Here is a 27,063-nt window from a genome sequence, read left to right on the forward strand (position 1 = left end):
AACTTACTTTTAAATCTCTCCATATAAGGAGTCCCTGGGTAGCACATATGTTTAAGTGCTCCAGTACTAACTGCAAGGTTAATGGTTCTAATTCACTCAGGTACCTCGGAAGAAAGGCCTGGTCATCTGATTCTAACCCTATGGAGCACCTTAAACCAAAATGAAGTCCTGTGGCCAGGTTATAGCTAAATAACAAACTGACAAAAAAATAATGACTATATTGTAAAAGCTTAAGAAAAGAGTTCCATGCTAAAAGAAACAGTCTTTGATGGTTACCAGGGGTGGGAGGGAGTAGAGAGTAATGCACAGGTTAGCGGGTAGACACAAGTTAGCTCAGGTGGCAGGGAGGGCAATATGCAAGGAGGGGCAAACCACAAGAAGAGGGAGGGTGGCAGATGAACAATGAAAACAGAAGACTTAGGGAGGCATGCATGGGCAAAATGGGATAGAGGTAAATAGTGATGTATACACAACCCTGGGACAACAGTGGGCTAAGGAGAGGAAGAAAATGTTTAGGAGTTTGAGTATCTTGTGGAGATTGGTTTCCCCTGCCTACTATTGTAAAATAGACATTTAAGTGTGATAAAAAAAATAATACTGGGAATTATGATCACATAAAGCCTGTAAACCCCTTTTCAGCCTGATTGGATTTGCTAAAATGGAAATAAGAATTTGCCCAGGAAAACAGGCTTCCTGTTAAGCCTTTGTAGAGAATGGGGCCTTAGGTGGAATCCTGAGCCCCACCCAGAACCTTCTGAGTTGGGACATTTCCACTTGAAAAGACATACAGACCAACCCAGAACTGCTGGGAGAACATTAGATTCTTATTAGAAGAAAGACCTGCAGAAAAAATAGTAAGACTGTTTGGCTGTAAGAATATCAAGCAAGCCGTTTGTTTTGCAGGCATCAAATCGAGACAAGTCAGCCCATCAGGGAAAACCCCCTTCTAGGACTGAAACTCAAAGGAAACCCTCAAGCAACCAAGTATACTCACTGGTGACCACCTGGGTCTACTTGTGAGTGCAAATGGGGGAAATGCAGCAATGAAGAAAGACACGGGCTGAGCCTGACCAGGTTTCATTGACACCCGCTGACATCAAGATGAGAGAGAGAAGGGGAAGACATGGGTGGTCTGAAGTTTAGGGTGAGTCCATGGGCACTGACCTAGCTATTAGGGGCTAGAGCTGAGAGTGAAGAGGCCAGCTGGTCTGTAGCATAGGGAGTCATGTGTGAACTATAACCTTGCAGCTAGTACCCATTTGACCTAGCTTGGATGGCTAGCTGACCAGATGAAGATCTAGATGTTTGATACTGTAAGTGTAAATTACAATAATTACATGAACTGGACCTTTGCTTATGGATGCAGCTGCTCAAAATTCCAACCAAATGGACGGATTCTTCATATCAAGGAACAAGTTTTCCTCAGTGCACTGGGTTGATAGGGATGGGGTAATATAGACATTGGCTGTCAACAATGGTCAGCAGTTCGAAACTACCAGCTGCTCCGCGGGAGAAAGATGAGGCTTTCCACTCCCGTAAAGATTTACAGCCTCGTAAACCCTGTACAGGGTTGCTATGGGCCAGAACCGACTCGACGGCACATAACAACAACAACAAATAAAGGCACAAAGTGGCTGGCTTTCAAACTTTCATGAGTGTACTTAGTTTCAGAACAAGGTGGGTACGGTAGAATTACCCACTGAATAGTTTTCCTCTTTTCCAGATGGATCTGGTGAAAGGGGAAGGAGATGATGGTGATAGAATTTTATGAGTAATTGTTAGCAGGACTAATTGTGATAGTCACAACTGTAACTGTAGAAGACGTGTAACTAAAAGGGGGTAGCAATAATTCTTTCATTTCAGGAATGGACAATCCCAAGACCATCAAGAAGGAAGAGCATGAGTGGAGCATAAGATCCTACTTAGAAACCTGGTGACAGCAGAGACGGTGCCAGAGGCGATGGCATAGAGAGACAAAGCAGCTGTGGGCAATAGAACCAGGGACCGATTAAGGCTGTGTGTCTGCGGGCAGGAGGCTGGCTTGCAGAACGTGCCCTTTGGACATTTAAATGAATACATATTTCTTGTTTTGTATGTGCACATCAAATATTTTTGGTTTGTTCATTTGTGAAATATAAGATGTAAAAGGGAAACCACAGGGAGGAAGTTAGATAACTGTTGTTGCAGGGAGGGGATTGTAATCACTGAGATGAAACAAAGTATATAATTTGTTGAATGTTAAAGCTGATGGATCTTGCCTGTTAATCTTCACTCAATTCACAATACAAAGTTAAAAAAAAAAAAATGGAAAGAATATTAAGACTTAAGACTTCTGGGTCAAGATGGCAGGGTTGGCAGACATGCTGACAGATCCTTTGCAACAAGGACATGGAGGCTAAGTGAAACAGGTCATACCATCTCCAGATCTAGAGATGCGTGAATTTTGCCTCATTTCGATTTTTTAATCGCTATTGTCTGTTTTTAGGAGATAGCAATTGTACCCAAACAACCCAGCCACCTCTGTGCTTCCTATGGCTTCACCCACTAGACCAGGGCTGCGACCCATTCCTGTACCACCAGGAACTTAAACAGCAAACAGAGAACAAGCAGTACACATACTTCCAGTCCCTATCACATCTACCAGGAGCCAGGGGGTGAGTGTCTGAGAACACATCAACATACAATCATAAATTAAATATAAACACAATGATACCACAATGTCTCAGAGACCATTTCAACTTACTTGAAGAAACAAGAGAGTGGCTCTAACACATGACCAAAATACAGAGTCAGAAAATATGATACCAGAAATTGTATCAGAGCTATCTGATGAGGAATTCAAAAGAATGGTATTTAGGGACCTTCAAGGGATCAAAACAATGATCAAGAAAGCTGCAGATGAAATCAAGGAGAAAACAGAAAAACGTTTAGAAGAATTCAGAACATTACAAGAACAAACAGATAAAATACAAGAAAATTTAAAAACCGAACAACAACAACAAAAAACTAAACAGAAATCCAGAAGATTAATACTAAGATTTCAGAAATAAATAATACATTGAAGGGGAATATATTACTCCTGAATTCACAAAATTGAATCAATGGAAGGCAGAATTGGTGAACCTGAAAACAAATCTCTCAATATTCACCTACTAGAGGAACAATCAGAAAAAAACAAAAACTCTGAAGCAAGGCTAAGATTTATGTGGGACACCATCAAGAGGAATAACAATGTGTGGCTGGAATTCTAGAACAGAAAGAGACACAAAAATTTACAGACAAATTGCTGAAAATTTGTTGGAGAAAAACTTCAGTAATATAATGACAGATAAGAAGATATGTATTCAAGAAGTTGAGCAGGCTTCAACAGGATAGACCCCAAAAGAAAATCACTAAGACATAGTATAATCAAAGTCTTCAAAACCAAACAAACACAGGGAAGAATCTTGAGAGCAGTTCAGGAAAAATTAAGTTACCTATAAAGGAGAATGAGGTGTCTACAAAGGTATCTCAGCAGAAACCATGCAGCCAAGAAGATGATGGGATCACATATGTAAAATTTAAAGGGAAAAAGTTGCTGACAATCATAAATCCAGAAAAATTGCCTATCAAATATGACAATAAAATTAGGACTTTCCAGATAAACAGAAATTAAAAAAGAATTTGTAAAAAACCAGACCAACCTTACAAAAAATACTAAAGGGAGTTCTCTGGACAGAGAAACAACAGCAAATAACAACCTGAAATTAACAAACATGTCAATACCACCCAAAACTCAAGATACACTGTTGTTGTTGTTAATTGCCATCAAGTTGCTTCCTACTCACAACAACCTGTATAGGCTTTCTGAGGTGCTGCTGGTGGGTATGAACCACCAACCTTGAGGCTAGCAGTCCAGTGCTTATCACAGTACCACACCAGGACTCCAACCCAGATATAGAAGTATCCAAAGTAAAACAAATCTGTTGTTGTTAGATGCTAACAAGTTGGTTCTGACTCATAGCAACCCTGTATGAGGTTTCTGAGGCTGTGAATTTTCACAGGAGCAGAAAACCTCATATTTGCCCTGTGGAGCAGCTGGTGGGCTTGACTTGCCAACCGTGTGTTTAGCAGTCCAATTCTTTTCCTACAGCACCAACAGTGCTCCTAAAACAAATCTACAAGACTGAAAATACGGAGCCAGAGCTATGAGTTTGCAACAACAACAAAACAAAAGTAAAAAGAGGGACTAGTGCAGTTGCAGAACTTTTAAATGAAAAGGAAATCAAGATTTCAAAAAAAAAATCTTATTCTGAATCTAAAACGAAACCAAGTCTTACTTATAGCACTAGCTTAACCCTTACCCCTACCGCTACCAATGCTAGTCCAAAACCCTAACACTACATAAAACTCTAGCCTAGTGTTGTTAAGTCTTGTCAGTTCTGACTCATAGTGAACCTATATAGGGTTTCCAAGAAGTGGCTTGTAAAGTTTGAACCATCGGCCTTGTGGTCCAAACCAACCTTGTGGTCCAATGCTTTATCCCACAACATCACAGCAGGACCCCCTGCACTATATTGTTGTTGTTGAGTGCCACTGAGTCCATTTCAACCCATAGTGACCCCTTATAGGGTTTCCCACGAGCAACTGATGAGTTTGAACCACCAACCTTGTGGTTCACACCAACTTTGCAGTCCAGCACATTAACACAGTGTCACACCAAGACTTCATGGCACTATATTTATTGTTGGTGGTGGTGCTTATGAGCCGTGGAGTCGGTTCCAACTCATACCGACCCTGTACAGGGTTTCTGAGGCTGTAAATCTTTATGGGAGCAGAAAGCTTCATCTTTCTCCCGCGGAGCAGCTGGTAGTTTTGAACTGCTGACCTCGCGGTTCACAGACCAATTCGTAACCACTACGCTACCAGAGTTCCTTGCCCTATATTAGCTGCAACCATATCAAATAACCACCACCAATAGATGGATAGAAGGGGAGGAAAACGTGATACAGAACTGAAATTCTGAAAGCGGTCCACACTTACTAAATGGGTTGAGTTCGGAGATGCTCCATAACCCTTGAACATCAACTACCCCTTGAGTGCACACTTTAGCTAAATAACACATGCTTCATCAAATTATTACTAGTAAGTACTTCACGCCTTTCAAAAATCATCTCTATGAGCCTGAGAATGGTCAACAATTTACTGTAAAGCAAAACGAAAGGGTGAACAGGGCAGGAAAACGAGTTTGAGTTTACTGGATTACTGGAAGTGAAACCTTCTGAAGACTCTAAATGAGAAGGTTGACACATTGTGATAAAATGTAACCAATGATGCTGAACAATTTGTGTTGTTGGTAAGTGCCCTCGAGTCAGTTCTGACTAACAGTGACCCTGTATAGGGTTTACAAGGAATGGCTGATGGGTTTGAACCACCAACCTTGTGGTTCACAGTCCATTACTGTTCCTACAGCACCACACCATGTGTTCTGATTGTTAAATGGGAACCTAACTTGCTGTGTAAACTCTTCACTGAAAACACAAAATCGTTGGTGTTAAGTACTGTCAAGTGAGTTTTAACTTCTAAGCAACTCTGTATAGGGTTTCTGAGAGTTTACATCTTCACAAAAGCAGAAAGCCTCATCTTTCTCTGTCGGAGCAGCTGGTGGGCTCAAACCACAGACTTTATTGTATGGAGACACCGTGCTCCCAGGAATGGGTGGTAGGACCCAGACAATGAGAGGTCTTAGAGGTCCCCGGAGAAACAGATTTCCTTCTAAGGGTACTAGGAAGCCAAAGAGGAGTCTTAAACAGAGGAGGAGCAGATGTATAACTCAACAGGCCCCCCTTCTTGCAGTCCTGTGGAATCCTGGTGTGGTGCTATAATCACAACGCTGGTGGTTCAAACTCATCAGCCACTTCTCGGACACCCTATACAGGGTCACTACGATCAGGAAGTGACCCGACAGCACTTAACAACTAGCAGTCCCGCAGAAGGGAATCTGGATGAGGCTAGAAGCTGGAGACCAAGCCAAAGCTTCAGCCAGTAGCACGGCTGATGACTAGTACACACTTCAAGTTCAAGAACTATTTAAGGAGCTTGAGCGGCAGGCAACTTAGCTTCCTGAAGGTTCTCAGTGCCCTGCTGCCCGCATGCGCCTTCTCTGTTGCCAAGATGCCCAAAAAGAAGGTCAGCTTGGCTGGAGGGGTGGTGAAGGAGGGGCCTGAGAGATGGGAGCAAGGCTGTCAGTTAAACCTGCTCTTGTAAAAGTGGAAATGAAGGCAAAAAAGGATAAAACTACAGACAAAAAGTACAAATAAAAGGGAAAGAGAGAGCAAAGGGAAAAGAGGCTGAAGTGGCTAACCAAGAAACAAAAGAGATTTACGTGCCGAAATGAAGAAACTAAAAATGTGGAGCGTCCAGCCTCGGATGAAGCGGGAGAGGAAGCCAAGTCTGATGAATGTGGATCTACCATGTGGTGTCGGTGGGTCCTATAGCTCTCTTCTTGTACAATCCAGAGGAATATTTTTATCAACTATTTTGTAAATGCAAGTTGCTTAGTAGCTCTAGGGTATTTGTGAGAACTTCATTTCCATTTTTAAAGTGTAAATGCCTTTTTTTAAAGAGGTGGAAATGATTTGGTTATTTTTTTTTGGGGGGGTACAACCAGAAAATATTGGGATGTTGGTTCTTGGGTGTCAACATTCCATTGTGTGTGTGTGGGGGGGGGTAGTTTGTAGATCTCATAATACAAAGCATTTTTGTTGTTGTTGTTAAGTGCTGTTGAGTCACTTCTGACCCATAGCTACCCTGTACAGGGTTTCTGAGGAACAGCTGGTGAACTTGAACTGCATACCTTGTGGTCTAAACTGACTTTACAGTCCAGCGCATTAACCCCCAGCACCAAGCATACATAATGACAATTGGGAACCACAGTCATACATTTGTATGACTTGAACATTTTAAATTCTATTTCCTCGTTGTCTTTTAGTAAAATTGTATCCCTCATCTTGGCTCTGCGTATCAGAACTGTGTGTGTTCTGTGATATCTTTGGTTGTAACAGTCCAGTCTTCCTCAGAACATTGTTATATGTTGTAAAAGGTTGAAAATTTGAGTGTGTATGATAGTGTATATGATATTAAATTGGTGCTGCAGGATAATGCACCGAATCACAAAGTCAGTTTGAACTGCAAGGTTGGCAGTTCAAATCCACAAGCCACTCCTTGGAAACCCTATATAGGGTCGCTATAAGTAAGAACAACCACAATGACTATCAACAGTTGCAGATACTGGTACTTGGTATCATCTTAAGGAGAGTTTGCCTCCAAATATAAAGCTGGAAAACCACTGGAGTTTAGAAAAGAATTATAACTACATGGCCTTTAGATTTTTGGTATGTACATTAAGAATTGTGTACACATTTTTCACAATGTCTCTGTACTGACCCTTAAAACAACTATCAAAATACCAATTATTTGGACACCACACCAGAAGTCCAAAATACCAATTATGAAAGAAAAAACCAACAATTTAAGAGCTTTAAACCAAAAATATCCTCAAAGTCTTTTTAAACAATAGTTTAGCTTAACTAGCAAAGAATGTCTGCTTTGAACACTATGCTCTTAACAACAACAACAACCTCCCCAAAATACAAGCCCATGGTCAAAGAGTAGACCACAACATAGCACAACACTAAAGGGCAAAGTTGAACAGCCCCATAGGATTTCCAAGGCTGTAAACCTTGCGGTAGCAGACAGCCTCATCTATCTTCTGCAGAGTGGCTGGGAGGTTCAAACCGATGATCTTCTGGTTAACAGCTGAGCACTTAACACTTACCCACTGCACTACCAGGGTTCCTAAGCTCTCTCTCTATGAGAACAAATCGACAACAGCAGCTGGAAAGATCAGACAAGAACCTCAGGGAGCACTGAGTTTATGGGAATGGGAGAGGAGCAACTCAGAATTGTTGTCGTTTAGTTCCTTTGAGTTGGTTGTAACCCACAGAGATCCTGTAGAGGCTTTCTAAGGAGCGGTGGGTGAGCCTGAACTGCCGACCTTGCGGTTCAAACTGACCTTGCAGTCCAACACATTAACCTGCAGCAAGGCACCAGATAGGAGGGTGAGAACGGCTGTAGGACTCAATGAATGTCATCAATGTTACTGAACGTATGTCTAGAAACTGATGAATACGTGTATGTTCTGTGTGTACATTCTCAAGAACAGGAATAAAATAATTTTTTCAATTAAAAAAAGCTATTTGGACAAAACTCATGAAGGCTATATACTGGGGAGGGATGACGAACAGAAGACCCTTAAGCACTTTGACTGCCCCTACCCCTTGCACTCCCCCAGTCCCTGCCCAGGAGGGCAATTTGGCAATATCTATCAAACTGCTTTTAAGGAGCTCTAGTATAGTAGTGGTTACGAATCAGGCTGCAAGCCGCAAGGTCAGCAGTTCGAAACTACCAGCTGTTCCGCGGGAGAAAGATGAGGCTTTCTGCTCCCGTAAAGATTTACAGCCTCGGAAACCCTGTACAGGATCGCTAGGAGTCAGAACCGACTCCACGGCACATAACAACAACAACATCAAACTGCTTTTAGTCCCCCCAGTTGCACTGACAGAAATAATGTGAGATGTATGTGAAAGAGATAACAGTTCTTCATTTTGCAGGTGAGGAAACAGGCACAGACTGAATGAGTAATCTGCCCATGGTTGCACAGCTAGTACATGGCAGAGCTGGGATTCAAACCTGGGCACAGGAGTGCTGAAGGCCTCAATGTAAAACAGGAGACTACACGCTATTATGAGAACTAATAATTTAGATCAACACTGCTCATTTGCATTACTGAGACCAACCGCAGTAACAGTAATAATAACAGCTAGGCATATATGACTAAATGATTAAGCACATGACTACTAGCCAAAAGGTTGGTGATTTGAACCCACCCAGAGAGAGGCACCTTGGCGGAAGACAGGCCTGGGAATCTGCTTCTAAGAAAACTGCACGGAACAGTTTTATTCTGCACACATGGGGTCGCCAGGCACCTAAGTGGGAACCGACAGAGTGATAACTAACAACAACATGTGTATATGAATACATTTTCAAAGCATCACATTGCTGTGGAATTGACCTCACATATGCTGCCTAGGTTTTCTTGGCTGTGAGCTTTACACAAGCAGATTGTCAGGGCTTGCTTCTGCAGTGCTGTGGGAATGGGTTTCAACTTCTAATCTTTACATTAGTTGTTGCTGCTGCTAAGTGCCACCGAGTCGATTCTGACTCTTAGCAATTCTGCATAAGGTTTCTGAGGAACAGCTGGTGGGTTTGAACCACCGACATCATGGTTAGCAATCCAGGGCTTATCCTACAGCGCCACAACAGTAGACTAGTGCAGTCTGAGCTACCGGAGGAACATATGACTTAATACATGCAGGTACATCTCGGTGCGGGTAAGCCTGCGCCCTCCTCCTGCCCCCCCCTCCAGGTCCCGTACCCCACCTCGACCGCAGGCAGCGTCTTGCTGGCCTCCGTACTGCTCTCTCCCAGGATGCTGCCGGCCGAGCGGCCCTCGCACTCGTAGCGGAAGCGCATGCCCCGCTGCTTGGGCTGCTCAGTGATGATCAGATGTGGCCGAGGGCCCGGGCCTGGGGCAGTGGGCAGGAGGCGGCCCAGGTGGCAGCCCCAGGGTGGCGGCGTGGCCGGGGGTGGGGGGCCCAGGGTCACGGTGCTCAGGGAGGCCGCCCCACGTGACACCAGGCTCGGCCCCTCACCCAGGCCAGCAGGCACCCCATCCAGGGCGAAGCCGTTCTCCTTGATGTACTCGTCAATAATCTCTGTGGGAGAGCAGAAAACCAAAAAACAAAAATCGGTGGCGACTTGGGTTTTCGGAGGAGGTCTGATTACCCTCCAAGACACGCTTCCATCCCCCGCCCCCATCCCATTAAAAAATGTTGTTGTTGGTTCAGACTCCCAGAGGTGCTTTCAAGCTGCTTTTAAAGGACCCTGGTGACGCTGCTAACAGCAAGGTCTACAGTTCAAAACCACGGGTCGCTCTGCGGGAGAAAGATGAAGTTGTCTTCCATGACAATTTACAGTCTTGGAAATCCTATATAGATAGGGTGTCTATGAGTTCGATTTGACTGCCTGGCCATGGGTTTGCTTTGGCTTTGGACCTTTCAGAAGTAAATATCCAGACCTGTCTTTCGAGGCACCTCTGGGTGGATTTGAACTGCCAACCTTTCCATTAGTAGTCAAATGCTTAACCATTTGTACCACCCAGGGACTCCTGTGGTGAAAATACACACATCAAGACACATACCAACACAACATCCATATTTGTAATTTCAAGACATGGCTTATATTTCACATTTTGTGCCACGATCTATGCTTTTTTGAAACTATTCTACCATCATTAACATATTGCAGTCCTGATGTGGTACTGCAGGATAAAGTGCTGGACCCCAAGGTCAGTTTGAACTAAAAGGCTGGTGGTTCAAACTCACCAGCTTCTCCTTGGAAACCCTATACAGGGTTGACTATGAGTCAGAACTAACTCACTTAATAATAACAACATTAACATATACTCAATGTCCCTCAAACAAAAACTTCCCCTTTTCTCACCCCAGGTAACCATTAATAATAATCTTTGGTTTCTGTATCTTTCTTTGTTCCACATCAGTGAGATAACAGAGCATTTGTCCTTTTGCAACTGACTGATTTTTTTGCTCAGCATGATGTTTTCCAGGCTCATCCATGTCGTGGCTTCCATTTATTTCTTCAAGACATATTTCTTGAGGGCCAACTGCATGCCAGGCACAGTGATTATGACCCTGAACTCAACAAAGACCCTGTACTCCTTCTTGCTAATATCTTCAAATCTCCCGAACCCCAGCTTCCATTCCCTTCTGTAAAAACTCAACGTAATCACCTGTCACCTGGATGAATGTAAAGATCAAATAACAATCCCCTTTTTTCACTGCAGAAAACACGTTTTCAAACTCAACATATTTCATGTGTACTATTCTGCTCTAAGGAGCTCTGGTAGCGTAGTGGTTACGAATCGGACTGTGAACCTCAGGGTCAACAGTTCGAAACTACCAGCTGCTCAACGGGAGAAAGATGAGGTGTTCTGCTCCCGTAAAGATTTACAGCCTCGGAAACCCTGTACAGAGTCGCTATGAGTTGGAACCAACTCCACGGCACATAACAACAACAACAAATTCTGCTCTAGGAGTCCTGGTGTAGCACTGTTGGTTAATGCGCCAGACTGCAAAGCAGTTTGAACTGCAAGGTCGGCAGTTCAAGCTTACCAGCTGCTCCTTGGAAACCCTATACAGGGTCGCTATGAGTCAGAACCAACTCCACGGCACATAACAACAACAACAACAATGGGTCGGAACCGAATCGATGGCACATCACAACAACAACAACATTCTGTTCTAGGATTAGTATTGGACTGCTGACCAAAAGGTGGGAAGTTCAAAGCCACCAGCTTACTCCAAAGGAAAAAGATGAGGCTTTCTGCTCCTGTAAAGATGTACACAGCCTCAGAAACACTGTGGGGGTCACTGGGAGTCAGAATCAGCACAGTGGCAATGGGTTTCCTGTGGTGGATTCTTTGATAGAAAATTACATCAGTCATGTTGTGTGCCCCCTTTTAATAAGAATACTTGTTCTTCCCTCCCTACGTTCATCGCAGAGAGTGGGGTCACTTTCTACCATCTCTAAAGTCCAATCCATGCCGTCCTTCCAACCCTACTTCAAAAATACATTTACATTCCAATCACCTTTCCCCACCTCTACTGTCTCCACCCAGGTCCACTGTCTGGCATGGATAGACTTAGCTACCTCCTCACTGTGCACTGCTAACAAGAGCCAGGGGGATCGTGTTAGAACTGACGTCAGAGGCTGACACTCCTCTGCTCAGAATCCTCCCATGGCTCCCATGTTCTCCACGTAAGACCTCCCTCAAATTCTCCATTGAGCTCACAACAACAACAACAACAACAACAACAACAAAAAGACCCAAGCATACACCCCCCTCAGCCTGGTCCCAGATTCTTCCTAGACTGGTGCTGTTGGTCTCCACTGAACCCCATTCAACCTTTGCTGGTTCCTTCTTAGCCATCAGGGCTTAGCTCTAATGTCACCTCCTCTGAAAGGCCCGCCCTGATTCACAGTCTGAGGCATCTTCCCTGAGACTCTCTCCCCTTTCTGTTTATTTCCTCTCCAGCCCTTAGCCCAATCCAACATCATCTAGTGCATTTGCTTGTTTTTCCTACTGCTGCCTGAACTAGAGGAACCCTGGTGTGGTACTGACTAGACTGCTAACTACAAGGTCGACAGTTCAAACCCACCAGCCACTCTGAGGGAGAAAGATGAGACTTTCTGCTCCTGTAAAGATGGACAACCACGGAAACCCTACACAGGGGTCGACACGAGTTGGAATTGATGACATGAAAATGGGTTTTGATTTGGCCTTGACTAGAGTCACCCTCTTGGTTCAATTTTCAGTGAAATAATAGGTCTATAAGATGAACAATAAGGAGCTCTGGTAGCGTAGTGGTTACGAATCAGGCTGCGAACCACAAGGTCAGCAGTTTGAAACTACCAGCTGCTCCGCAGGAGAAAGATGAGGCTTTCTGCTCCTGTAAAGATTTATAGCCTCAGAAATCCTGTTCAGGGTTGCTATGGGTCGGAACCGACTCGACAGCACATAACAACAACAACAACAACAAGAGTGGCAGCTTCATGAAACCTTTATCTAACTCCAGGTCCAACCACCCAGGCCTAGAACAGTGCCCGGCACCTGGTGGATGCTCAGAACAACAATAACCGTAGAAATCGTAATGCCCAAGGCAGCTAAGCGTCTTCTTAACTTCCCCCAGCAGTCCTGAAAGTCACAATGGTGACCCCTCCCTCCCCCCAAACCTGCCTCTTGATACTCACCCAATTCATCTGTGGAAGGAAGAGAGACAGAGAGACAGAGAGAGAGAGAGAAAGATGAGGTTCAGAAAGCGGTTTCGACTTTTCATCTTTTAAGACAGACCCCCACCACCACCCCATCCTCTCCTGTAACCTCCCTCCCTGACTCCTCCCCCATCCTGGGAAACACTGGGATCTGAATCCTTGGGGTGCCCAATCCCAGTCTCCATTTCCCTCTATTGAGCTATCTTCCTTTCAGTTCCCAATATTGGGGTCCCAGAGTCAGGGTACCCTCAAACTCAGTCAAATGCATTCCCCAATTTTAGGACAAGGATTTTGAACTGTTGAAAACTCAAAGAAAATCAACGGGCTTTTTCATCAGGAAAACAAGAATCTCTAAATTTCTAAAAACGAAACAAAAACTCCAGTCTAGACCCATGGGAGGTCACTAGCTGGTTTCTGAAGACCGGTAGGGGCCAACCCTTCAACTTTAGGCTGCCTGCCCACTGCTCTGTATCCTGGTCCAGTCTCTCTTACTAGTGCCCACCCACAATCCCAAGTCCCCCCACTCCCAGTTGAAGGAGTAACATGAATGCTGACTCCACAGGAAAAACTGACTCCACAGTTGCAGTTAAATAAACTCAGCCAACGTATAGTGATCCTGTCTGTGCCAAAGTAGAACTGCACTCCATAAGGGTTTAAAGGCTGTTTTCAGAAGTAGATCACCAGACCTTTCTTCCAAGGTGCTTCTGGGGAGACTCGAACTTCTAATCTTTCAGTTGGCAGCAGAGCTTGCACCACGGACAGGCCCCTTATCACCTCCTTGAGAAAGCTCAGCCCCGGAAGGGGCCTTGGCGAAGTAGAAACCAACCTCCTTTCATCCCAGATAGGAAACAGGACAAGGTGAAGCCCACACTACATGGGAGAGTGGAAGGGGGCTAGATGCCCCGCCTAGGGGTTTAGGGTCACCCATACTGGCTGTCCTCCTCCCTCACTATGTCACTCTCAGGGAGTGGCTCCTTACAGCCAGAACTTTGTCCCTTGAAAAGTGGTTCCCTTTCACTTCTTATCTCTTTTCACCTGTGAAATCAGTAGGGTGGGGGAGGCACCCCTCACCTTGTAAATACAGAGGCTAAGGCTGGGAAGGAGGAAGGGGCATGCTCTCTGTTCACTGGCAGGGCCAACCTCAAGTTATTTCAGTTAAGATAATCCTGCTTAGGTATCTGTGCTGTATGACTTGGTGACTTCGTGTGGTCCCTCAAGAGGTGGGAGACTGAGTCACAGGCAGCAGTGGCTAGGGCTTTGCTTGCCTTCGTTCAAATCCTGCCTCTGCTACTTGCTGGCTGTGTGGCCTGGAGTCCATTACTTAACATCTCTGTGCCCTAGTTTCTTCATCTATAAAACAGGCACAATCAGTATGATAGCCCAAGGGGGATGGTGTGAGGATTAAATGAGCTAACACATGGGAAACACTTAGAACCTGTTGTTGTTAGGTGCCATCGAGTCAACTCTGATACAGGTGACCTCATATAGGACAGATGGTTGTTGTTAGTGCCATCGAGTCAGTACCGACTCATAGCGACCCTATGCACAACAGAACGAAACACTGCCCGGTCCTGGGCCAACCTCACAAGCGTTACTACACCTGAGCCCATCACTGCTGCCACGGTGCCAATCCATTTCATTGGGGGGTCTTCCTCTTTTTCTCTGACCTCTACTTTACCAACCATGATATCCTTCTCCAGTGGTCTCTACTGATATGTCCAAAGTATGAGAGATGAAGTCTAGCCATCCTGGCTTCCAAGGAGCACTCTGGCTGCACTTCTTCCAACACAGATCTGTTGGAAGGAGTACAGACAGAATAGAATTGCCCTATAAGGTTTCCAGGACTCCTGGTGTGGCGCTGTAGGATCAGCACTGGACTGCAAACCACAAGGTCAGCAGTTCAAACCCATCAGTTGCTCCTCAGAACCCTATACAGGGTCGCTATGAGCCTTCACTGACTCCACAGCAAATAACCATGATCACCATAGGGTTTCCAAGGCTGTAATATACAAAAATACTCACAACTTGATCCATAAACAACATCAGGATGAAGAAAGAAAAGATTGAAGTTGTGAAAGACTTAATTTGGTTTGGAACCACATCAATGCTCAGGGAAGCAGCAGTCAAAAAATCAAATGACATATTGCATTAGGCAGATCTGCTGTACAAGACCTCTCTAAAGTATTCAAGGGCAAAGATATCACTTTGAGGACTAAGGTGCGCCCGACGCAAGCCATATTTTCAGTTGCTTCATATGCATGTAAAAGTTGGACCCTGAATAAGGAAGACCTTAGAAGAATTGATGCATTGAATTATGGTGTTGGAAAAGGATACTGAAAGTACTTTGAACTGCCATTTGAATAAACAAATCTTCCTTGGAAGGTTTGTTCCTTAGAAGTGAACATGTTAAGACTTCATCTCTTGTACTATGGATATGTTGTCAGAAGGGATCAGTCACTGGAGAAGAACATCATGCTGTCGGCAAGGTGGAGGGTCAATAAAAAAGAGGAAGACCCTCTACTGAGATGGAGTGACACAATGGCATCTATACTGGGCTCTAACGTCACAGTTGTGAGGATCACACCCCACCAGGCAGTGTTTCATTGGGTTATGCATAGGGGTCACTATGTGTCAGAATTGACTTGATGACACCTAACAACAACTGCCAGAGCTTTCTCCTGAGGAGCTGCTGGTGGATTTGAACCACCAACCTTTTGGTTAGCAGCCAAGTGCTTAAACACTATACCACCAGGGCTCCATAAACTACTACACTGTGAGGACTATACAAATGCTGACTCCTACTAGTGTGGCATGGTAGGATAAGCCCTGGACTGGTAACCACAAGGTTGGTGGTTCAAATCTACCAGCTGCTCCTTGAACATCCTATTCGTATGGAGTTGCCATGAGTCAGAACTGGCTCGACGGCACTTAACAATAACAACAACTAGAGAAGGTATTGGGAGCTATTGCTGTGTGACTGGGGGGAAATCCGGGTCTTGGTATCTTTGTCTGTAAAATGGGAGTCTGGCAAGCATGGATTCTGAGTGTGAGATGTGGAACCACATAGATACTGGTTTAATCACTGGCTGTGTGGCCTTGGGCAAGTCACTAAACCTTGCTGAGCCTCCCTCTCTATAAAATGAGGATGATAATAGCTCTGAACTCCAGAGTTAATGTGAGGATTGGGGATCATTCAGGTAAATTGCTTAGCCCAAAGTCTAGCCATTCTAGACCCTCCATAAAACTTTGCTAATATTATTACCTCATATTCCCTTTTACTTTGGACATATCAACAGGGGAGACCAATTCCTGGAGAAGGACATCGTGCGTGGCAAAGTAGAGGGTCAGTGAAAAGGAGGAGCACACTCAATGAGATGGACAGATGATAGCTGCAACAATGGACTGAAACGTAACAGTAGCTGTGAGGATGGTGCAGGACCAGACAGTGTGTGTCAGAACCAACTTCACAGCACCTAACTACCCTCTGACCAAGAAATTTCAATCTCCTATAGACCTGCCAAGGTTCAGGGGCTGTGTGCAAATGGAGAAGCCAGCAGAGAACTGGCTGTTTGCCCTGCCTCAGGGCCTTTGCACAGGCTGGTCAGCCTCTGAATGCCTGGCTACTGGTTCTTTGCATGGCCTCCCTACTCAAATATCATGTCACTTTCTGGATAGATCTTCTTTAACTACTTCATGTAAAACCACCCCCAGGCTCCCTACCTCATTCACACACAGGGAGGTGCCTTGGTTTATATCATAATAACATGGACTAGGTTTTGACATTACCTGGTGTCATGGAGGTTTTTGTCCTGTCATGGACTGTGAGCATCACAGACTGGGAACGTGTGAGTTCCATTCGTGCTGTCTCCCCAGTCTCAGGATCACAATGCAACATTCCTTCTATATCCTTCTACAAAGAGGTTCTCCCTTCTTCCAGGAAGCCTGCCCAGATTTCATTCCCTCCTACTCTCTCTCACTAGTTCTCCCTGTTAGTCTGTATCATTAACACCAAGATTTCTTCATAACTTTTATTATGTTTTACAATCCTCCATTTCATTAATTAATTGCCTGTGTATTTCTCCATCTAATCTGGGAACCCAGTGAGGGTAGGGCTGGGGCTATGTTGCCTGCACTGCCCAGTCAAGATCCAGGCAGAGAACATGGTTCAATAAATATTCATTGAAAGGATGACATCAGGAATGACTCTAACTTGAAACCAAAGATCTGTATTGGGTCAGAAAATTGTCAGCTTTGTCGCTGCCCAGTGCCTGTCTCCTGATACCATTCCCCACTGTCTCACCTCTCCTCCAAACTCACAGACCTGCTGGAGAATTTGTAGACAGTTCTCCATAGCCAAGACAGAAACTCTGGTAGCCTCCTCAATATTCTCCCTTCAGAGAGAGGCCCAGGCCCAGCAGACTGACGTCACTGAGTATTGACAATGATAAGGCTCAATTTCTGTCCTCTAATCCCTCCCCAAAGAATTCAGCAAATCTCTTAAGTGCCAGGATGTCCATACCTTGGCCAGGATTTGGCATCTCTTTGAATAATGATGGATTTGGGATTGTGTAGGCTGAGGGCCCAGTGCTACCTGAACTGGTCACTGTTGAGTTGATTCTGACTCACGGCGGCCCCAGGTGTAGCAGTGTAAAAACTATGCCCCACAGTGTCTTCAAGGCTGTGAGCTTTGAAAAGCAAATCACCTGATCTTTCTACGGAGACACCTCTGGGTGGGTTCGAACTGCCAACCTTTGGGTTTGTAGCTGAGGGCTTAATCATTTGTGCCACCCAGAGACTAGCTAGAAGTGCAAATTCTCAGGCCCCAACCCAGACTCACTGAATTGGAAACTTGGGGTGAGGCTGAGAAATGTTTTAACAAGTCCTCTGGTGATTCTGATGCAGTGGGGAAATTGAAGAACCACTGATCATGTGATGAAAAATATATTAGCAACAGTAGTAATCGTTACACTACTGCTACATGGTCTGTTAATGGTCACCAGTTCTTGAGCCTTTACTGTGTGCCAGACACCACTCTGAAAGTTCAACTGGGTCAACTCATTGTAATCTCTCAAAGCCCCTATGGGCAACATTGATATTGTACCCATTTTACAGAAGAGGAATACTGATGGTCGGAGAAGGGAAGTGATTGCAGACGTTCTCACAGAGAGTCGGGGTGGGGTCAGCTTTTATCTTCAGCTCCTGATAGCTGAAGACCCAAGGTAGCAACCATTTCCTCTGTATAACCATCGTGAATGTGAATGGTAAAGCGGGCTCATCATAGGAAAAATAAGTGTTTAGTTCATCTGTCCAGTTTCTTACCAGGAGGTCAGAGCACCTGGGGGACCCATCTCAAAGGGCAGGTCAAGGAGGACTGATGTGGTCCTCTGTAAGCCTCCCAAACAGAGAAGTGCCTACCATCTCCACAGGGCCCTACCTCTCTCTCTGTGCGATGTGTTTAGGGGCTATGGGAGGGCTGCTCACCTGTGGTCCTGGACACGGCCAATGAGAGCGAGGAAAGGTTAGCAGGTTCTGCAATTAGAGTGGAAGACATCATTCAAGTGATGGCGGGCAGCCTAGAGGACCAGCGAATCTCCCAAGCTCCGCCCCTTTGGACTAGGCTCCTCCCCTCCCGTGTTGCTTCCTCTCCTCTCACAGTAATCAGACTGCACTCTGCGTCTCACTTAGGCCCAGCACCTGCTCTCCCTGCACAACTCCTTTTCATCCTCAGGGAAGAAACACCTCCCACCTCTTCCTCCTCTCTGGGTCAGCTCCTACCCTTTCACTTTTTCAGGGTCAAACCCGCCTCCTCTCCCTCTCCGAGTCCCATTCTGTCTCACCCTCTCCTCCTTCTTGGGGTCAAGACCGCCCCTTCTTTTTTCAGCCCAGGTCCCTCCCCTTTGCCCCCTCCCACACGGGACCCGCCCCCTCTGCGGCCTGCAGCCTCTTGGGCTCACACTCCGTCCCCCATTCGGCTTCTCAGCTTCCCTCTCAGAATTAGGCCCCGCCCCCTCCTAACCCTCTTGGCCTATACACCACCCCTGCTCCAATCAGCGTCCTTCTTTTGTTGTTCTCTCCGCTGGGCCCCGCCCACTTACCCGACCCCTCAGCGTCTGGGCCCCGCCCCTACAACTCAGGCTCGGCTAGTGCCCCGCCTCTGCGTCAGGCCCCGCCTCCTCTCCACCTCCAGGTCAGTCCCGCCCCCTTCTCACCCTCCGACTCAGGCCCCGCCCCCTGCTCACTCTACAGTGGGACGTCTCTCTCGTACCTTGGACAGGACCCCTTTACCATCCCTGTCTCCTTGCTTTCCTCTAACAGTGTCCCCGGAACCCTTACACTCTCCCCGTGGAACCCTTAGACTCCTGTAAGAATCGCCAGACTCTACTCCGAGACCCTCAGCGTCCCCACTTCTCCAGTGCCCTCCCAAACTCCTCTCCAACGCCCGGCCTTGCTTACCCAACGCCCCCAGCTCCGGCTCGGCGGGCTGTCTGGCGGTGCGGCGGCTCGGCATGGCCCTGCCGGCGGGGACCGATGATCCGGAGGCGGGCCCGGTCCGGAGCATGCACGCAGTCAGGCCGGGAGGCCGGGTGGCGCGGTCTGGAGAACGATCGCGGGTCAGACGAGCGGCGCAGGGACTGAGGCCGCGGGCCCGGCTGGACTCGCGGTGCCCAGGGTTGCGGGGGGCGCCCGGCCGGACCGGGCGGGCGGCGGGCGGGGGCGGGGCAGCGGAATTCCCCGGCGCCGCCGGCCTGCGTGCCCATTGGCCCGCGCCTTGCCGTGATGTCACACTAGGGGGAACGGGAAAACCCCCACGCGTCACGTGATCCCGAAGGCGGGGCCGGCCGGGAAGAGGAGGCCGGCAGCTCGGGAGGGGCCACGGCAGGCGCTGCTGCCCATTGCTCTGGCTGAGACCACTGAGGCCTGCGTAGGGACAATCACGACCTACCCATTGGGCAAGTCGAGAAACTTGAGGCTCGTCTCTCCCCAAGTTGAACCTATTGCTCCTCGGACTACGGTTTTGACTTATAACTGACCAGTGCATGATCCAACAGAATCCCACCAGGACTGTAAATTGGTGACTTACGAACCTTGAAGTAATTGACCAGAATGTCAGCTTCCTGTTCTGTTCCTTGCTGTATCCACCCGACCTAGAACACCATCTGGAACTCAGTCCACAGCCAATGCGTGTTGCTGTTGAGTACCTAATTGATTTGGACTCATAGCGACCCTGTATCAGGTTTCTGAGGAGGGGCTGGTGGGTTTGAACCACTAACCTTGAGGTTAGCAGTCCAGTGCTTATTTTACAGAGACACAGCTGGACTCTGAATAAATGGACTTATTTATTGCTTTCCTCCTCCCCACACTCCTGTCAAGTTTTTAGGGTCCTTTCAAATTAAAGAAAGACTCCATCACTCACCACTCCATCTGGGAGTGGTAACAGGGTGGGCCAGGATACACACCTGCACTGAATTGTACTTCTTGAATGAAGAAGGGCTTTCCTGGGGGCTTTATGCCCCACACTGGCACAGGGGGCACATGATATAGAACTAGTATTCTTGCATTGAGGAAGAAACTGAGGTTCAAAGAGGGGCAGGAATTTGTTAACTCATATTCTGAAGCCTCATGACTAAGGGCAACTATGGATGGATGGATCGATCGATCCATAGTCTGGTCTTCTCAGACTAGAGCCAGGGCCTGGTGTCCTCCGTGCCAGCTTGCATAAAATCTGGGTGAGTCATCTCTGCATCCCATGCAGGCTCTGGTTCATTGAAGCACACACTTACTGTTCACCTGCCGTGTGCCAGAGCTTTCACTGGGCACCAGGTATATGGCACTCACCAGTCAGCCTGGGATAGAGAATCATGGATAGCAGCTGTTCTCGAGTGGTCCCTGGTCCTACAGATGAGGGTGCAGGCTCCCAATGGAGAACCATTGCTACCAGAGCAGGGACTCACAAACATTTCCTGCAAGGAGCCAGGCAGTTAATTGTTTTTATACTGTAAACTTGGCAGGCCCGGCGGTCCCAACTCTGAACTGTGCAAAGCTGCCCACTCCTCAGATCTGCCGCTGTGCAGAAGCACTGAAAAACGAAGAGTGTGGCTGTGTTCCAATCAAACCTGGCTTCCAGACATTGAAATGTGAGTTTCATAGACATTTACTCAGGTCACAAAATAGTCTTTATATTTTCAACCACAAACAGGGTACAAGCCACCAAAAATACGGTGGCTGCCTTGGGCCTGCTGTCCTCGAGTCTGTTTCCTTGTCTGTAAAATGTGTCTAAGACTAACACCCGCTTGCTAGGATGGTGGTGGTTATTTCTGAGTGCCATTGAGATGTTGCCGACTTATAGTGACCCTGTGTAGGGTTTCTTAAAAATGGCTGGTGGGTTTGAACTGCCAGCATTGTGGTTCGCAGTCCAGGGCTTACCTTATAGCTACGCACCAGGACTCCTAGATTGGCAGTAAGGATTTAAATAGTATTAATAGCTGATGTTTGCATATAGCTTTTATATGTGCCATTTCTTACTTTGTCATTTTACTTCGTGTGACCTTGGATCAATCATTTTATTTGTTTGGGTCAGTTTTCTCATCTGGTTCCAAAATCCAAACCTGCTGACCTCAGATCAGTTAGGACTACAAGAACCTATAAGAAGATATAGTAGACCTTCCCCATAGGATTTCCAAAGTTGTAATCTTGACGTCAAGAGCCCTGGTGTGGTGCTGTCTGATAAGCACTGAACTGCTAACTACAAGGCTGGCATTTCAAATCCACCAGCCACTCCACAGAAGCTGAGGCTTTCTGCTCTCATAAAAATTGACAGCCTTGGAGACCCAGTCCAGGGTCACTACAAGTTGGCATTGGCTTGTTGACTTTATGGCAGTGACTTGTTGAGCTGGCTCTTGAAGGAAGCAGGCTTCTCCCAAAGAAGGGCTGTTGGCTTCAAACTACTGACCTTGTGGTTAGCAGCTCAATGCTAGTAACTAGTGTCACTATGGAATCACCCCAAACCAAAACTACTGCCTTGGTGTCGATTCTGATTCATTCGGAGCCCAGAGAACAGAGTAGAACTGCTCATTACGGTTTCCAAGGCTATCAGCCTTCATGGGAGCAGATAGTCTCATCTTTCTCCTGGGTAGCAGCTAGAGGGTTCTAACTGCAGACCTTTTGGTTAGCAGCTAAAGACTTGGTGGTACACCGTGCCACCTTCCTCACCTGGTAACAGGTGGAGTAAGCAATACCTGTCTCACAGAATTCTCCTGACCCTTCAATCTGCAGTGATTATGCACCTAGTGTATACTAGGAACCATTCCAAGAGCTGGGGACAGAGCAGAGCACATGACAGAAACTTCTGCCACCACGGAGCTGAAATCCAAGTGGGAGAGACAGGTGGAAAACAGAAAAGCAGATACCTGACTGGATGTGAGAGCGATGTTACTCAAGGAAAAAGCAGGGCTGAGGCAGGGCGCACACACACACACACACACACACACACACACACACACACACACATGATGATGGGGGTTGGAGATCAGGGAGGATGTGAGGTGACCTTGGTACGGAGATCTGGAGATGATGGACCCAGTTGGCCATCTGAGGAAGCGTGTTCAAAGCCAGTGCAAAGGCCCTCAGGTGGGAACATGCTTGGCCTGTTCAAGGCCAGCCAGGAGGTGTGGGGAGCTGGTGTGGGAGGACAAAAGTCGAGCGGGCAGTGAGAGGCTGGAAGGTGATGGAAACCAGGAGTCTGTGGAAATGGGATGGAGGAAGCCAACCATACACGTACATGGACAGAAGCTTGGCTTGTGAAAGCAAAGGAGAAAGAGGGGCTGTTATTATCACTGCATCAGTAGCCCACCGGGTCCCGCTCTGCCTGGAGCCTCGCTGAGCCTGTTCCTTGAGGGACGGAACATTCATGAGACTGGCCCGGTAGGCTGGGGCTATCCTGTCTCCACTGTGTTTACAGAAGCTCCCAGCTTGCTCAGGGAGCCTTCGGTGAGTGACGAAACAAGCATCCGCTTACTCTCTCTGCACAATGAGTGGGAACTCACTTCTCCATGAGTCTGTGTCAGACCCTGCAAGGCCCAACCACTCTGAGAGGGCCCTGGATAGAGTGGGAGAGAACTGTGACATAAAATCCAAAATCAGATCGAGACAGACAGAAGGGTTACGGGAATCCTGTGGGGCAGGTGTTCCTTAGCCCCACCTACCACATGAGCAAGGTGCGCTGATGGCACAATGCTTAAGTCTGCGGCTGCTAACCGAAACGTCTGCAATTAGAACCTACCTGCGGCTCATGAAGGCCAACAGCCTCAGAAACCCCGAGGAACGGCTCTAGCCTGTCCTCACAGCTCACGATGAGTCAGAGCCAACTCCACAGCAGTAACTTCGGTTTAAAGGGTTCTAGAGTAGGCCTGCGGCTGCAGAGAATTAAGTGATATGTTCTTGTTAAGTGCAGTTGAGTCGATTCCAACCCATAGCAACCGTGTAGAGGGTTTCCAAGGAGCCGTTGGTGAACTTGAACCCCCGACCTTGCAGTTCAGATGGCTTTGCAGTCTGGCGCATTAACCCACAGTGCCACAGGGGACTGCAAATCAGGGTGGTTGAAACCTACACTGTGAATCTGGCCCTGAGCTGTCCCCCTGTGGGCTCCAGCCAGTGGGGAGACAGTTATTCCTACACAGGGGGCCCTGAGCGGGTATTGAGCTGTTTGTGTGCCTGGTGGTACGTTTCAGGTAGAGGGAACAGCAAGGTCTAGGGCCTGAAGCAAGAGACCAGGACAAAGTAAAGTAAAGATGAGGTTCCTGGGTTCTAAAATTCTCCTTCACTCAGAGCCTCACTCCAGTCGGAAGCCTGACTCTTCTCCCCAGGGCACTGAGGAGCCACGGTTGGTTCTGAGCAGGGGATGGATAGAGGTAAGTGTGTGCTTCAGGGTGCCCCCTGACTGCTGGATGGGGGACGGGCAGGAGGCGCAGGACTAAGATGGAGGGGGCAGTGGGCGGGAAGGGAGCCTCCTGAGTGACTAGGGCCACAACTGACAGGTCTGGGAGGACAAGGCCACAGAGGTGAAGTGGCCTGAGGGTGCATGTCCTATTGGGGTTCAGCTTATCATTTCTCAGGGCTCTGTATGGAGGGCAGGAGCAGCCCACCCCCAAAAGGGGACAGTGGGTGCCCAGACACTCCCCAGGGTCAGACCCGTAACTGCCACGTGGGGTTGGGGGTGGCTGAGAAACCTCAATGAGGTGTGGTCCCCTGGCAGGGACACCCTGGGGAGCCTGCTGTGGCTTCCTCTCCCCCCACTGCAGAATGTCAGCACCCAACCACTAAGAACACAGGAGACCCGGAAGCCTACACATTCAGAAAGTGGGAGAGTTGTCTCAGTCAGTGCCCTGGGGGATGCTGGAAAGGGTCATACACACACAATGAGAATGTGATGAGGGTTTGGGGGGCACTAACTGCACCCTGATTTCTAGGGCCCACTCAAGACCCAAATGCTCTGGGTATCCTGCCAGTACTCCTTCCATGTCCATCCCTCACCCACGGGGCTGGTCTGGCTCTGTTCCTGTGTGAAGCCAGCACACAACTGTAGGCATCCTGGGACCACAGCACCCCCATCTATGAAGAGGCTGACTCTGAGCTCTGCTTGGAGGCTGTGGGGGGGGCGGTGGCTGGAGAGGGGCCTCGTCCTGTCCCCTGGGGGCACACTGCTCTCTGAGGCAGCACAGAAAGGAGGGACGCACGAGGAGGGGTGGGCTGAGTTTAAGTTAAACACCCATATGAATTTATTAAACCCAGACTGTGTTAAAGGGTGGCGGTCTGGGAGGAGGGGGCGTTGGGAACGAGGGACAAGGTGATGAATGGCTGTGGACGTCCCCCACAGGGAGCCCCCGGCGCCTCCCCCCGGCCCACCTCCACCTTGGCCGCACCACGTCGGCTTCACCATGATTCCCAATGGTGCTGGGCTGGCGGGAGAGTTGGCGAGAAACACGGAAGGCTAGACGGACAGACTGCGCCTCCACACGCACCGTGCCCTGGCCGGCTGCAGCCTCACACCACTTGCTGGGCCCCAGCCCACTCTGTCCAGGGAAGGGGTGATGGGAGAGGCGACGGGGGCCGGGAGGCAGGGCGGTGGCAGTCACCAAGACCTGGAGTAGACGAGGGTGACCAGGAGCGGCTAATCCTTTTTCTTGTCCTCTGCTGGCTTTGGAGGCGCTTCCTGGGGCTGATCTGCGGAACTGGCCCCCTGGGAGGGCGTGGCAGGCTCTTCCCCAGTGGCGGTGGCTGAAGTGTCAGGTACAGGTGTGAGGGCTCCTGCTGCTGCCGTCGGGGCCTCGGTCACAGGGACAGCTGCTGCGGGTTCCTCTCCACTCATGCCAAACTCATTCACCCGGGTAGGGTCGACGCGGTAGATCCACCGTTGATAGAGGTATATGAAGAAAACCACATCTGGGGGTGGGGGAAGGGGAGGCCGCATGAGAGAAGACACTAATATGCACTGAATTGTGTCTGCCCAAGAGAAAAGCTGTCAATCCTAACCCCTATACCTATGGTTAAGAAACCCTGGTGGCACTGTAGGATAAACGCTGAACCGCAAGATGGGCAGTTCAAATCCATCAGCCGCTGCTCGGGAGAAAAATGAGGATTTCTGCATACAGCCTCAGAAGCCCTATACAGGGTGACTATGAGTTGGAAATCAACCCGATGAGAGTGGCTTTTTTAAGGGCATACCTGTGGTTATCATCTCATTTGGGAACAGGTTGTCTTTGTTATGCTAATGCGCTAAGACTAACGCAGACTGAGTCCTGAGATAGAAAAGAGATTAAATAAGCAAGACATCAACGCGGAGCTGGGGGAAGACAGATGTCGAGACACATGAAGGTGTCCCAGCAGCAGAAGCCCAGAGAGACCAGGCCCGTCCTCCAGAGGCAATGGAGACAGCGCCTCCCCTAGAGCTTGCACCGTGCGTTGGGACATCTATCCTCATAAACAGTCAGTACACATTTCTGCCTGTTAAAGTCACCCACCTGCACGATTCCTGTTACCGCAGCACAAGAGAACGGCGACAGAATTGGTAGCGGAAGAGCAGGATGCTGCTCTGACAACTCCTAGAATGTGGCAGTGAGTTTGGAATTGGGTAACGGGTAGAGGATGGGCGAGCTTTAAGGGGCCTAATACCAATAGGCTGGATCGCTTTGAAGAGAACGTTGGTAGACAACTGAGGTGACGGCTCAGACGGAAGTGATAACAAATCTCTGCAGTCTTAGAGAATATACATGGTGCCAGCACCAGTGCCAGAAACGTGAACACTGAAGGGGCTTCTGGTGAGGAGAAGTGTGGGATGGACAAGGGAAGACAGGCAACATTTCTTATGCAGTGGCCAAGACTATATCTGAATTGCGTTTTAAGTGTTTGACAGAAGGTAATACTTTTAAGTGTGAGCTTGGTCATCTGGCTGAGGAGATTTTTAAGCAAGATCTTAAAGAAGCCTTATTGTCTCTCCTTTCTACATAGAGCAAAATGCAAGACAAGACAGGCGGACTTAAAGATGAACTGCGTGAAATAAAAACAAAACTTAAAACGATTTGGAAAAGTCTGTGTAACAAACTAAGAACACATGTTACGAAGGATGTGGCTATACAATCTTTGACTAATGGATTGACCCAGTGACTGATGGATCTAACCAACTACCACAGCAGCAAAGCTATCAGCTTAGACTGACGGGGGCAGAGCAAGAACGAAAGGAATGACCACTATCAGCGTCTTGGCATTCTGCAGCCAGGAAACGGGCCAAAGGAGCTACATCTGTGGTCTCCAAGAAAAGCCTGGAGTGGCTCAGAGTCAGCAGAACTGTTGCAGGAACTTGGGAAGCTGGGCCTTCTCAGTTTCAAAGGGTGGGGCCCCAGCCTCCTGGATCTCCAAGGGTGCAGGCATCTCTTAGGTTTCAGAATCAGGCCTTCATCAACTTGGTTCTGGAGTGCAGGGCCATTGTTAAGGTGTGCCAGGGGGATGGGAGTTCTGCCCAAAGCTCAAGGGGCAGGACCATCATTCAGATGGATCAGGAGAATGGGACCTCCCAAAGCCAAGGGAGCAGAGTTGCTGTCCCAGTGGGCCTGGAAGGTG

General features: G+C 47.8%; 2 protein-coding genes across 2 annotated transcripts in view; both read right to left on the bottom strand.

Moving 5' to 3' along the window:
• RELB (v-rel avian reticuloendotheliosis viral oncogene homolog B) overlaps positions 1–19,510 on the bottom strand; it is a 59,479-nt gene extending 39,969 nt beyond the window's left edge. The window contains exons 1-4 of the mRNA XM_006871349.1: positions 19,405–19,510; positions 18,433–18,480; positions 12,931–12,939; positions 9,481–9,815 (exon numbers count right to left, since the gene is read on the bottom strand). Of these exons, the coding sequence (XP_006871411.1) occupies positions 9,481–9,815; positions 12,931–12,939; positions 18,433–18,480; positions 19,405–19,510 (498 nt within the window). The remainder of the gene's footprint in view (positions 1–9,480; positions 9,816–12,930; positions 12,940–18,432; positions 18,481–19,404) is intronic.
• A 5,533-nt stretch (positions 19,511–25,043) lies between these two features.
• Positions 25,044–27,063, bottom strand: part of CLPTM1 (cleft lip and palate associated transmembrane protein 1) — a 39,383-nt gene continuing 37,363 nt past the window's right edge. Inside the window, exon 14 of the mRNA XM_006871350.1 lies at positions 25,044–25,389. Within this exon, the coding sequence (XP_006871412.1) occupies positions 25,118–25,389 (272 nt within the window). The 3' untranslated portion in view covers positions 25,044–25,117. The remainder of the gene's footprint in view (positions 25,390–27,063) is intronic.

Source organism: Chrysochloris asiatica, unplaced genomic scaffold, assembly GCF_000296735.1.
Source record: "Chrysochloris asiatica unplaced genomic scaffold, ChrAsi1.0 scaffold00168, whole genome shotgun sequence".
Classification (NCBI taxonomy): domain Eukaryota; kingdom Metazoa; phylum Chordata; class Mammalia; order Afrosoricida; family Chrysochloridae; genus Chrysochloris; species Chrysochloris asiatica.